The 14,653-nt window shown below is 36.6% G+C and overlaps 1 protein-coding gene across 1 annotated transcript; it reads right to left on the reverse strand.

Annotated features, from left to right (window-relative positions):
• Positions 1–1,182: 1,182 nt before the first annotated feature.
• cad (caudal type homeobox) lies at positions 1,183–14,091 on the reverse strand. The gene is made up of 3 exons (XM_076116879.1): positions 13,627–14,091; positions 3,163–3,308; positions 1,183–2,812 (listed from the first exon to the last, which is right to left on the reverse strand). Exons 1-3 carry the CDS (start codon positions 13,961–13,963, stop codon positions 2,567–2,569), a joined length of 729 nt encoding a protein of 242 aa, XP_075972994.1. The 5' UTR covers positions 13,964–14,091; the 3' UTR covers positions 1,183–2,566.
• Between the last annotated feature and the right edge of the window lie 562 nt (positions 14,092–14,653).

The following is a 14,653-nucleotide window of genomic DNA, read 5'->3' on the forward strand; positions in this document are numbered from 1 at the left end:
TGACCAATGGTGGGCATTTTGCGTCAATTCAATGAACGTATAAAGTACACTAAAGCTTCGCGTCCACTGCGGCTGGAATTGGAGCGGACGGGCAGTTAGGACTTGTTCTATGGTACTGAGTCCTCTGGATCAACATTTTAGCGCCACCGAAATTAATACAAGGTGACAGATCCTTAGGGTCCGTACGTTCCGATTCCGACGCAGTGGTCACACAGCATCAATCACGACAACACGTTGACGTGATGGTAAATTGCATTTCAATTTACATTATAATAATTCAATTTTATATTTCCTTCCTCGAGTTTGAACGACGCGATCTTCTATTTAAGTTAAGTAATGATCAAACAAGCACAACTTCTTAACTTTGTAGTATTGTAGTCGATAAAGGGTCAGTTTTGTCATTAGGAGTGATAAGACTCTGAACCTTACTCATAGTATCATTACTATTATCGATCGGGACAGTAGAACGTCTGAACGAATTGATAACCAGCTTTTAATGGTAGACTCACGTAGAACCAGTGGCGTAGAGAGCTACGCCATGGCTCGGCGGTGATCGACGATTTTATTATGTCTTGTAGAAGGCCCTAGTTTATTTTCTGCACCAGGGCCCCAGACTACCTAGATACTCCACTACGTAGAACCACCCATTCAGTAAGTCTTGTGACTAACTAGCTTCGACCACTAGTCACCAAAGAATAAGGTTTAAATACTAAGAACTAGTTAATTTTTCTTTTTTTTATCTTGCATCCGATATTGAAACTGCTTATCCTCAACACCCAAAACTCACTCCTTAAGAAATTAGTAGGCTTTGCACGTCCGACGGAAATTCTTTATAGTACTGGCCATGAATCAGGAAGAGGTAGGCAATTATACTTGTGAGACTCTTAAATTTTTATATGTTTGTTATCATTATGAATGGTCGTTACTGTGAAAAGTTCACTATATTTCCAGAACATAAGTTCCTACTTTAATTCCATGTTTCAGCGCCGTCGGTTTTATTTGATGTAACATCATGACTTCGCGTTTTGAACACAAAGCCAAGCATACTATAGTGAAACGTGCGCAGTTACACGGCGAGACTAATCGCAATTATTCAAACAAAACATTATGTAGGTAGGTACGCATATTTGTTGTGAATACCGGGCAAACATTGATCAGGAAAAAGATACAAGGTGGTTTAGATTAACATGAATTTATTTAGTTTATCAAATGTGTTTCGTGATAGTGCTGCGTAACTTCTAACAATTCATGTGTTCACAAACATTTCTTTTAAAACATCAACCTTTAATACAACAAGCACAAAACTTACAAAATTATGTCACGAAATGTAGGTATAAATCGATACGCAGATACAATGATAAGAACGAAAATGAATACTGTTAGCACCACAATACATAACTGTTACCACAAAACAAAACGATAAACGATCACGTTACCTCGCGGACTGGGCATTAATCAATAAATAATATATCTTAACTCATCATTTAACAAATCAACTCAATCTTACTGTTTATTTAGACCAAAGTTATAAAAAAATCCCCCCAAACAAATCTATTCCCATGCAAATTTAACGTTTTTAGACAATAGGTATCGCTTGTGAATTGAGTGATAGTTTTACTGTGTAATGCTATAGAAATTGGCATAAGAATAAATTATTCTAGATTTTAAGCTATTATTTACAGACTTATTACAACTAGGAATAATCTCATTCAACGTAAAAACTATTTGCACCTACTTCTCAAGGCCACAAATGCAATGATCATCGTCATGCAATAAATACCACATTTCACTGCTGTACGTAACGTACTTACATATGAGATTCGCAATGAAAACTACCACCGGAATATTGTTCCGTGAAAAAAACATTTTAAATTAAAGGTACAAACAATGAAATGAAATTTCGACTCAATATAATTTTGAAGAAATACAATCTTATGTATATTTAACACATAAATCACTGGGAAAGGCACTTGTAGCATTGAGAAATAATAATAAACCGTTAAAATAATCGATTTAATAATACTTAATCGTACGTAATAATAATAATATAAAAATATAGTATTCTATATTTACAGTCAAATGACAAAAATTCAATACATTACATTAATCTGTACCATATAAAGAAATAGGGTACTGAAATAGCTATAAGGCGTGAACACTTAGATAACTAGGATTAGCACTAAAACAAAAAGTAAGTAAACATTCTGGTGGGAAGACTATTTCATTAACGGTGGATTCATCAAGTTGTAAGAGGTTATTTAAATATGTTCCGGAGTATCTATTCATTAAAGAAAAAGTCTTAACAGCAGAAAGTCGGTTAAGTGTCTCCTTACAGCCTTTAGGTAACTATTAATCGAATAGTACCTAAGAGTATTAATTGTATAGTTTTTACAATCATCTTGTAATCCGACACACTACTCGCACTCGATTGCACTTAAATCACACATTTTGTCGAAGTAAATGATGCACTGCCGTCGGCCGGTCAGGCCTAAGTTCATTGGTCACTGTGCGTCACCAATTAAAGTCACTACGCGAAGTTGTCACTGTGGTCACAATAGTGTTGAGGTCACAGCAGCGGCACGGGCGGCACCCCGGGCACTAGCGGTTCGGGCACGCCCTGCAGCACGCCCTGGTGATAGTGATGGTGGTGCATCATACCGTTCATCATCTGTTGATGGTGCAGCATCGTCGCGTGATGCAATTGTGCGTGTTGGAGCGACGCGTGATCACCTTTTTCCTTCATGACTACTTCCTCCCGCTTTTTCACCTGTTTTCGCTCCTTGGCGCGTCGGTTTTGGAACCAAATTTTTACCTGCGATAAGAAAGCATTTGTTACATTCCTGAACCAATATACTATGTATTAAACCGTCGTTATTGAACCAACCATTTCAGTTGTTCTTCATGACATTGAGATAACTTTATTCTAGGCCTGTTTCCTATTTTAGAAATAGTAGGAGTAATTTTGACGATAATGTATGGATACTGTGAAAAGTAAACTGTGAAAAGTTCGAAGTCCAGTCAAATACAGCCTGTTAAAAGGGCATGTTGGCAGTGAAAAGCGCTTGAATTTTCAGGGCTTTCCAATAATTGTGATTTAAAAGCGAAATCTACTGATATTTGCCTCCAGTTATATCAATACGTGCTTAGAATTGTGTGTCTCACCTGTCGCTCAGATAGTCCAAGGCTGACAGCGAGCTCAGCCTTGCGTCGGATAGTAATATACCGACTGTAGTGGAACTCCTTCTCCAGCTCCAGCCGCTGGTGATCGCTGTACACCACGCGGTATTTGTCCTTCGTGCGCGTTTTACCTTCAACAAAAGATACATTACACATTATTTCTCCAAGTTTTTATTCTATTAATAATACCTAGTAAATTAAAACAAATAAACAAACTATTAAGAAAATAAAGAGTAAAAATGTTTATTTTTTAAACCATGTTTTTATAACGTAGGTATAACAAACAAAACAAAACATTTGACGAAGTTAGTGGGACATAATTCGTCGATTTACTTCATGAAAAGTCTTTTATATTCTCGCAGTTCGCTCGCGTGTAACGTAGGGAGGGCTGCGAGGGCACAAATCCCGAGGGCTCGATAAGGTAAATCCAGGCGGCCGGGATCAAGGGGCGCCGCGCGCTTGCGGCTTAACGCGGATCTACGGGAGACCACACCTTGCGCCCGTAACGAACCCACAAATATGAAGTCTATGATCTAAGTTTTTAATTATTCGTCCGTCAGATACTTACATGTTAGAATAAAAATCTATATCACCCGTAGCAAAATATCTACCTATAAATAATGATTGACAGGCGATTTGCAGGTCATGTAATCTTAAGCTTATGCTGTCTAAAACTAGGGTCATAAATTAAAGTTTCGCATTTTGTTATTAGAAAGTTTCGATACCTAGTGACTTAACATCATTAGTTGATTATCAAATAGGTATTCTTCTTTCGCTTATACAGCTTTTTATATTCAGAAAATAAATGACTGCAATATCTTCATAATTTCTAAACAGAAAGGAAAACGACAACTGTAAAAAAGCATAATCCTGCCTGTTTGCATTACCTAGATATAGGTTACAAACAGCAAGTCTGTGTTGATGACGCGGCATGGACGCGGCGTAGGCTGTACAGACACAATAGCATTGAAGAGACTCATAGTGACTTTGTAGAGTCATCTAGTGATATTAATGTTTGGACTTTACAACTCATATGTAGACACAGATTAGTGCCTAAATCCGTAAGTAATGGGAAATTCTCTGGGATTTTTTCATAGTGTCGAAAATGTTAATTTTTGTTTACAATTTTTATCTGTAGTGTAGATGTGTAGATGTCTCAACGAGTAAAATTACCAAGATACGTATATCTATGTACATAACACTAAGACAGAGGTGAGGTGTCTGCTTGTGTACCTACTCGGAGTGTGTAAATATTCCTTATCTCGGTATTAAGAACTTCATAAATTATGTTTGTCACTCGCGAGAGAATCACTATGGAATTAGAAACTTTACGTAACAATTCTACACAATCATTTAACATTTCAACCGTCACATCTGTCTGCTATCTAGAATATTCTAGATTCAAAATGTTCGACTACGTTGTACTCGCAGAGACATTAAATAGATTACTGAGAATTCAATTATCATACCAAGTATTTGACTTTCAGCGTATCAAACAATATGATTATTAGTTGCGACAATCGATTTTTTATAGAACTAACAAACGAGTAAGGTAACTGAACTTATAATAACAATTATAAAATGTTATTAAAGAATGATGCTTACGTCATATAATGTAATTTATGTGACCGAGATTCAAAATATTTACAATAGGTATAATAAAAACTGTAGTGTCGTGTTCGAGGGGGTCAAAAGACAACAAGCTGACGTGTTCTCGAACTCTAGATAACTCTTTACACTGGAAGAATGACAGAAAATTATAACTTAAATAAATTTCCGGTTAAAGGAGCAAACAAAAGGGGATGGCAGATAACTAGTAAGACAAACAGTGGGCCTATAGGCGATAGAGCCGATGCGGCGTTTGATAGCAGGCGCTAAGTGTTACTCCAAATACACGTTCACTATGCAAATTGACCATTTTTAATCAGTCTCACTTTCGACATGATTTCAAATAGGTATTATCTTTTCTATTTATTTGCGTCGCAAAAATATTACAATTTTATTTCTCTGAAACTCTGAATACATATGTATTCGATTCCATGTGACTATGAAGGTAGCTCTAAAACGATTGTCGAATAACCCAATTAACAGAAAGAGTTCTTCTACAGTTACGATGACATAAATGCTTTTAAATCTGAGAACATAATGTAAACACCCAGTTGATTGATTACCTCAGTAAATGCACTTAGAAGGTGCATTCGAGAGGCTTTTATTCGAATGATTTACCACTTTATCTTTATGAATACGACCCCACTCAAAGCTCAAAGGTTGGAATGACAATTTTATAGTGCAACTAATAAAGTAAATAAGTGCATTATCATAGTAAGATTTAGGCAGAAAAAATGGTTGTTTGTGATAAGCAAACAGTACGGGCGGGCGCGCCGGAGGGCGGCGGCGATTATGTTTAGTCAGCGGTTATCGTGGACAAATAGGTGCACAGCCAAGATAGCCCAACTGACAGATAAACTAGAGAATGTTACACGAAATGAACATATCTACAATATCTACATAGATGTATATTTCAGCAAACGTTGCCTCTGTGGATCAATGCGTGGCATACTGAAATTGCATTTTTCAGGAGACCAAATTTAAACATTGATAAAATAATTGGTCCGCCCAATTATTTTCAGGTGGTCTAAGATTGATTTTATTGTGAATCCAAAACCTTCATAATATTAATCTCAACAGCCTGGATAAAAGACTGATACCTAAAAAGTCGCATATTTTAAATTAATGAAGCTAATTTGAATTGATGAAACTAATGAATTAACCATATTCTGTTACACACCCATTTCTAGACACATTATGTATACTTTTTTTGTTACACTGTACTGGCTGAAAACTACAATTAAAGCAAATACTGTACACACCTAAATTGTTATTTGTAGTCAGAAAATAAGCTATCTTTTATAAGGTATGTGCGTTGACACGAAAAGAGAAATATCACATGGTATATGAAACTATTTTCCCACAGTAAATCACGTCAGTACAACACAAGATAGGTACAGCTATATAACATACAGGTACATATTTGTTAATGTGTGTAACATACCACTTGTAATAGGTACTATTACAATATAGGAATTATGATAACAGAGCACACTCATTTGTTTATAGATAAACATATCGCACGCCCAAAACGTATGAAGTTAAATGTTGGAAATTAGTGACAATAGAGCAATAATATGATCACCTTACTGTCACTTGTAGACAGGTAACTGTTAAGTTAACAATACATGAGTAGTAGAATTTTAGCTAAAGCAATTTTATGAAACCCGCTTGCAACATAAAAAGAATCTTAATAAAATGTATAATTTACTCAAAAACTTTCGAATACAAAGTGGATTCAGATGTGGAATGTAAAAAAGTGACGCGGCTCATTGATAACCAAGGGATTACACGTGTATTAATTTATCAATAACTGCGGATTGCTTGTCGAACATGTACTCGGGTTTAATTGTGAAAGGAAAACTATTAATCGGCGGTTATCAGCGACGGCCGCGGCTTTGTCGGCCTGCCGAAATCCCGCTTTCAGTTAACGCGCGATAATCGCGAGTCGGTCGTGATAGCGGCGTCTTTGAACATGTTGACTCAAACACACGTCATATCACGCAGTTACCTTCTTGTAAGCGCCTGTAATACGTTTTTGATGGACGAGGGCGCGGCGCGCACCCGCTATCGGCTATCACAACGATAAATACTTCTGAACAATATTTTAAGACTCCCGTTCGAGATGAAACTGATCTCGATTCGAGAGCTCCCGATTGGATTTCAGCGATTTCAGCTTTATCAATATCTATTGTAAGTATGTAGGTATGTAATAAGATAAAAATGTTGTTAGACATTTAAGGGGGAGAGTGAATTAATACCGTCCTAGCGAACTCTGTATTGTCCTTAGGGAAAGGGACTGGTGTTTGTGCGGAAGGGCTCACAGAGGGCGGATCATAAAGTGGTTTTGTCTAACTTTATATCCTGTTTTACTTCCATTTAGGGCTCGGTTGGCTCATAACCCGCTGGTGTATAGGGTATCGTGCATGCGAATTAAAAAGATATACCTGCATGGGCGTAACTTATACAACGCATCATTGAACTTTCTTGGATTTATCTGTATTCCTATAAATATTAAATTGATTTAAACATAACAAAATACGCATTCTTAGAGTTATTTTAAACAAGCTACTTTCAGCATGCTTCTTAATGCAGTCACGCTCCAAGAAATAGATAAGCGTAGTAAGTATCCTGCGGTGCGTGACTGCATCTAATTTATGAAACAAACGGCATCCGCAGGAACTGTGAAAAATCACTATCTTTAAAGTTAAACAAATAATACATAATGATCCCCGCCTACTGTCCGCTCCCGAGTTTTTGCAAGCTCCCGCTGTGTGGCTACCACATAAACAAGAGAGAGCCTTCAACACCATCCGAGATAATTTCTCAAAAACCATTCACGTATTCCATTGTAAGCCGGTGAGCGTGAAATGTCGACAGTAATCCCCCGCCGTGTGCATCGAGACACGGGATTGGTGAATGTAGACAAATAGAGATTTATTATCTCTTCGAATGTCCCAAAGTTTGTGCAAACACGACTCGAAGACAAATAGACGCGGAAGGTTTTGTACACAAAAAGCCGGTCGGGAAGGACGTTGTGGACACAACCACAATACAAACATGTATTACATGTGTAAACTTGACATTGTATTGATGTAACGTAGCGTAATGACTGCATAACCGTTGACCTAGTATTTTAGGCCTCATGCATCATTTTGGACGTGAAATTCTAAATTCGCGTGAAATTCTCTATATGAACGCTCGCTCTCTGACGTAATCTTTCAATTTCTTTGTGGTTATTCTTACAATTTTTCGTTGTAGTGAAAGTTAGACCGAATAGATAGCATAAATTGTTAAGTATAATACTTTTAAACTAAGTACATACTTATGATTTTAAACGCCAAAATCTAAAAAAGCATTTGATTCACACAGAATAAAAAATATATTTTCGTTGGTTGCAGCAAGTTGGCAATAGATAGGAACGATATCAAATTGCGCTTGGCCGGGGCGCGGACGCGGAGCAAGTTGGCAAAGATTTAACTTGTTCAGTTGGGTCCCGGGGGCGCCGTTGCCGGTGATTGTCGCCGGGATGCCGCCGCCGCCCCGCCACTGCGGCTCGGATTAATTGCTGCTCCATGCACCCGCTCCCAGGACACACGTTAACACACTCCCGTTCAGTAAACGCAAAATAACACATCTAATTTTATGCTCAATGATAATTGCGACAACTTCAACAAATTGCACAATGGAGTCAGGGTGACGCGCTCAGTGTTGTGTTGCGTTTTGTTTTTATTCAAATTATGATTATTTCCCCTAAGCAATTTATTTATTTTAATATATGCTGCCATTATATTTTTGGTTTGTGGGTTGCAGTATATTAGCGATTTCGCTAATCATTCCAGCTATGTTAAAGTTAGGAAATGTTTCACGCTGGAGATGCCGGATGTCATCTCATCGGACCCGGATTTTTACCTGCTCAATTTCTACAGTCCATGAAAACTAAACTTCAGGTAATTGGGTGTTAGTATAGCTGAAGCTGAGCAATTTACTTGAACAAGTTTGTTTGTACTTGCACAATTGTTGAATCTTACAGAAATTCATGGCTATTTGTCTCTTTATCTACCATTTCGAGTGGTTCTGAAAGGGAGGGAAGAGTTTGGTCTACTTACAAGAGGAGTTTCAAATTATTTTTGAGGATTACACGAATTATTTAATTGAAAAATGCACTACTTTAAAGTTATTTCTAAAATAGTATAGGTACACCTACTTATTTGGACCCTATAAATAGTAAGTCATCATGAGAAAATTGATAAAAAAATTGGCGTGGGTAATAAGTACAAATAGGGGTTTTGAGAGGTTAAACTTTTTGGCCCTGCAAATAGCTAAGCAGGTCACGTACCTTTCTCAAAGAATCTGTGGTGTAACTCGTGGTTAATATCTTTGATTTTATGTAATAGTGATACTTATCGAAATAATGTTTATTTTTAGGCCTACAATTAAGAAAATTCTCTTAAATAATAATATAAACATGTACCTATGTGAACAAAAATGACACCTAACTGCATAAATTCATGACAAATTTGACAGAAAAGCGAGTAAAATCATAAAATGCACATTAAGGACCGAAATTTGTTACCTAGGTCTTTCGGGAGATTATAAAACTGATAATTTTGATCGGCCCCAACCTGGGCCATAATACTAAACGTGCCGACTGCCGATAAAGGTGATGGAAAATCGGGTACAATTTTTACACAAAAATACACCTGGGTAGGTATATTATATCGATATCTATAGTTACAACAATTAAAATGGGTTACTTAAGACCTAATAAAATAAATGAACTACAATTTTATTTAGAACTAAGCTTATGGCCTCTAAAGAAACTGAAGAGGAAAAATATCAAAAGTTAAAAACGTAGGTATAGGTGAGTATTTTACTCAAAGACATCAAGCAATCACCGATAAGCAATTTGTTTATTGTTAAAAAATTTAACGGATTATAGGAATATCTATGAAAACAAAGGATTGGCTTAATAATGACATTCTGTAAAATACTAGATTTAAATTGATGGAGTGGCGAACAGCCGGTCCCGCCAAGGTCTTAGCGCAGATTAGAACACAATATGATCAATGATTGATTATTTTGTAACGATTGCCATACGAGTGAGACGTATCTTTTAAATATTTAGATAAATGTGTTACTTAGCAATTAAATAGATAAATTCTAGTCTAATGTTGGCAAAATAAAATGTATTTAAAATATGTTGCTAGAGAGGAAAAGCTTCAGTAAAACATTTAATGCCACTGATGATTTGCTTTGAAACCTTTTCCTAAAAGACTGGCAAAGCATTGTAGAATAACTTAAATATACTTATTAGAAAGGGAAATTACTTTTTCTTACGTTTCATATCCATCATTACGTTGTATTCCATAATTCTAGTGTTATGTACTTGACTATATTTCGTCAAGATCACAAAAAAAGCCATGAAAATAATTAAGTAAGTAAGTTAGTTTGTTTCAAAGCTCGTCAGCTTGAATTACAAAAGTAGCTACTACAACTGAAAATCTAGTTATCTATCATTCAAGGCACTAGAATTTACTGACTAATCCGATTACGCTAGAAAAATGACGAGAACTCAGTTAGGTGCGAAAATTGTCAGGAACGTGTAAAGTCATTTTACGGCTAAAAGAGATGCAAAATTCTATTGATAAAAATAATGTGATATTTTTTCAGAAGCCGACATGAATAATAAGTTGTAATAAGTAAAAACAACTGAATTTACTGATTTTCTACCATCAGTTAACTTTATTCGATGAATTGATTTTATTGTGACAGATTTCATATTGTTTGTCAAAGACCTCAAAATTATATCTGGAATAGTATTAAGTTATCTGACTGAAAGAAAAATCGGCAAGAAATTCTGTATTCATAAACAACTTCCACTGTAAAACATATACCTACCTGTAATTTGTTGAAAACTTCTTTATATTTATGTTTTTTTAATGCAAAATTCCATCAACAACTTGAGTTATCCTTTTCGTCCGTTGTGACTTTAGAATCTACTTAAATCCTTGATACTGGCTAAACAAGTTTTGCACTTCGAGATAATCGTTTTTTCTTGCTGATATTTAGCACATAAAATTTATTAAAAGTGTTTTATGGTTATAGCGCGTCAACACGTTTTAAAATATTAAGAGATTCACTGATATTTTGGCGTCTGACCCACCGAATATGGCAAATATGTTCTGATTTTAACGCCGTTTCTTGCTTCTACTATTGTTTATAAGTATTTATGGAAAACGAGAAAGACGCAATTCGTTTTTTTGTGAATAACATTAAGTTTTGAAAAATGTTGTAAAAAGTATATATCGTTAATATACCTTAAGTAAAATAAATAAAATAGTTATTAAAGCGTTCAAAACAAATAAAGTTTATACAAACGGTGTTTTATGAGGTGCTGCAAGTTTATGGTCAATAACACCAATAAAACAAATGACATGCGCTTTAATAACACACCACCTGTGTACACTGCACTGGTGTTATTTATTTACAATATCATTTGGCGATTACTTTTGTACGTGATACAGGCGCCTAAGGAAATTTAAGGAAATTTATAACTAAGTACGACAATCTATACTAATATTATAAAGCTGAAGAGATTGTTTGTTTGAACGCGCTAATCTCAAAAACCTAATGGTCACTTTGAAAAAATATTTCAGTGTTAGATAGCCCATTTATCGAGGAAGGCTATAGGCTATATAACATCACGCTACGACCATTAGGAGAGGAGTAGTAACTAAGTTGGAACAGTAGCTTAGCTTTAGCTCGGTATTTAAGTTTTCTTTTTACATAGTCACAAAAGGAGTAATAATTACTTGTAGCTCCTGAACAAAGAACCGTAGAATACAGAACAGTGAATTGAATGTCTAAATACTTTTGCAGATGTAACTAATTTAACCAGTGAAATATAAAAAATGTTACAATTACTGTATGGCAGATGTTTTTTTTTTCTAATAAAAGTACATAACGTTATTGAATCTAGACTTGGTAGATGTATCAACCTTTTTACAAAGTGCAAGTATAAAAGTGATTTGATAAGGTTGTTGACCGGGCACAGACACAAAACAATAAATAAATAATAATAAATAATCAGTAAGATTTTTCCTTATTGAAACCTTTGTAATCAGTAAAGGTATAATGAACAGAAAAGTTGGAAAATACTTTAAAGACACATTGGGTAGAAGAAAAAATGAGCAGACAGTTGGACACCCTGAACATGGCAAGGGTTTGGAGAAGTCTCAGGCTTGAAAAGGCCTATGTCGCAACCTGATTAATCAGAGTTGGTAAAGAATACAAGGTAAATAAATGTATTATTTGAAGTAATGTTAAAGAGGTGAAACTAACCGTGAACTACATAGTGGAATGCGTCCGTGGCTCACTAAGAAAATGGAAATGCACATAGCCGTAAAGCGGGAGATATTTTGAGCTGAAAATCAGGCCGTTTGGCAAAGCTTTTAGGTATTTTATTTGCTTATTTTGACCTAATATTCTTGGGGTATATGATATGGCAGTGCTTATGCTTAGAGGCCGGGCATTAACGGCCGCGGGTAAATTCGTGATGTAGAATAGATACTTGATTATCATTTACGCAAAACGGAATATAAAGTTTTATATTATTTTCAGGGACTTGGATATAAAAATTAATCAATAAACAAAAGGCATAATTTTAGGAAATCTTTTAGTATGGTTGATAATGTGTAGATAATCCTTGCAGAATAACCCCAAATTGAAACAGCTACTTGAGTATTACTAGATACCTTATTATTAGCATAAGTAATTATTAATTAGGCACCTAGGCATTAAGGATCTTTATATAAATATTGCCACAAACATTTACATACATACAATGTTTTGAAAATCAAAATGCTTTAATAAATATTCGGCTACACACACCTATTATGTTTTTATTGTTTTATTGTGCAATAAACAAACAATTATACAAATTATTTGTGATAGTAGCATTCTTTAGCATTTAATGCCTGTAGAAGGAAATTAAGGTAAACTAAGGTAAGTTAGTTTGTCTGAGTAAGTATATACAGACAAAGTGACAAACAAAATAAGTCTAGTTAGTTATGTTAGTGCGTCATTTGATGCATCATCTTATAAAACAGGATGCAAGGATTTAGTCAAATCTTAGAAGGTAAGATAAATGAATGCCGCAGAAGGTACCTAAAGCCAAAGGGATACCTTAATTACCCACATAATACTTTTATATTGCTTAGTTTGCTCACTTATTTATCTTGTTGTCATGTCAAATCAGCATTTTGTTTTTTCTGCTTGAATTGCAAAGAATCCTTTTACCTACCTTCTTTACTTTTATTCTACTCATAGGTACCTAAGTACTTAGAAAAGCAAACTCCTTGGCTTTTTAGAATTTTGCTGAACGCTTCAATAGATATGTAGCATATCTGCATTCCTATGATGTGGTAGAAAGTTTATTGTTTTGTTAGTTATGTTAAACAAAATACTTAAATCTACTTAGTCCTAGTTTGTTTGCTCTTATATTCCGCTTGGAATGGGTTAAAGATGGAACAGTTTTAAAACAAATTTGGCAAATAGATAAGTATATAGATAATATTTCTGAGTATGACATAGTTTAATCCAAAGAAGCCTAAAGGCTAGCAAGAGTAAGTAAGTATACAGCGCATATTAAAAGATACCGCACATCATCGGCAAAATCGTCGGACTCAAAAGAATTGAACTGAATGTTTGGTGGGTAGACCCAAGATATTTTTGTTTATTTATGTTGTCAAGTGAAGGTAGGTGTGGTTTTCTTGCGACGTCTGCTTATCAATAAAAATAATATCTTGTATGAGATTGGTAATTAAAAAAGATAAAAACCTGGGTTGGGCTGCGTCTGGTAGTTAGGTTTCTTCATCCACTCGTATGGCGAGCGCGGCGGGGCCGGCGGCTGCGCTGGCCTCGAGCCCGGCGAGCCCTCCCCCGGGCTGGCGAGGTCGCCGCGCGCCGGGGACGGCATGTCCGCGATCTCTCTCTCCCCAGGCTCTCTCTTGGGGAAGTGATGAGGCTCCGGCGCCCATTCTCCTCCGGCGGGCGCTCCGTTCCACGCACACCACTGCTGCTCCTCAAAGTTCTGATGCTGCCAGCCATACCAGCCGCCGCCGTATTGCCCGCCCTTGCCTTGGTACATGGCGAGCGGATTAACGTAATTCACCATGCTTCGATCACCGTCCGAGCATCGCACATACACTCGCTGTCACAACACCACCGTTCTGTTAACTAGTGCGAGTACGAGATACAACACACGCGACGCAGCAGACGCGACTGAGCGAAACGAAGGAGGCGATCGCCCGACCGAGGACAAAACGGGAGGGTCGCCGGTGTGGACGGAGGGCGGCGACCGACGCGGCCAATGAGCGCAGCGAGCGCGCCGGGCCCGCCCCCGCCGCACGCAACGCTCCGCGCCGCACCACTCCGCACCACTCCGCACCGCCGCCACTGCACGCCGCTACACGCCGCGCTCGCGATACATTTGCCTAATTACTACAGAAATAATGAACACTGCTGTAATGAAGTGCGCCTCGTGTGAGAATTTTCTTTAGGCATAATTTCTATTTCACGATTAATGAACACTTTAGAATACTTATAATGTACAATAATGGCACTTACCACATCTGTCTAGCAAATATCCGTGTGAGTACAAAAACTTACGGTCAACATGTTTTTTTTAGTTTTTATGTTTGGGAAATTTACTATACTTAACTACTAATGCTATGAATAAGTATTTACTTGCCTTACTAATCCCTACTTATCTATACATAGACCTGTAACCATTGTGCTATATCTACTGCTGTCCCATTCTAAAACACATAGACACTTTTCCAGCTAGGAAAAATTTATATTATCT

Source organism: Anticarsia gemmatalis, chromosome 7 (genome assembly GCF_050436995.1).
Source record: "Anticarsia gemmatalis isolate Benzon Research Colony breed Stoneville strain chromosome 7, ilAntGemm2 primary, whole genome shotgun sequence".
NCBI classification, from domain to species: domain Eukaryota; kingdom Metazoa; phylum Arthropoda; class Insecta; order Lepidoptera; family Erebidae; genus Anticarsia; species Anticarsia gemmatalis.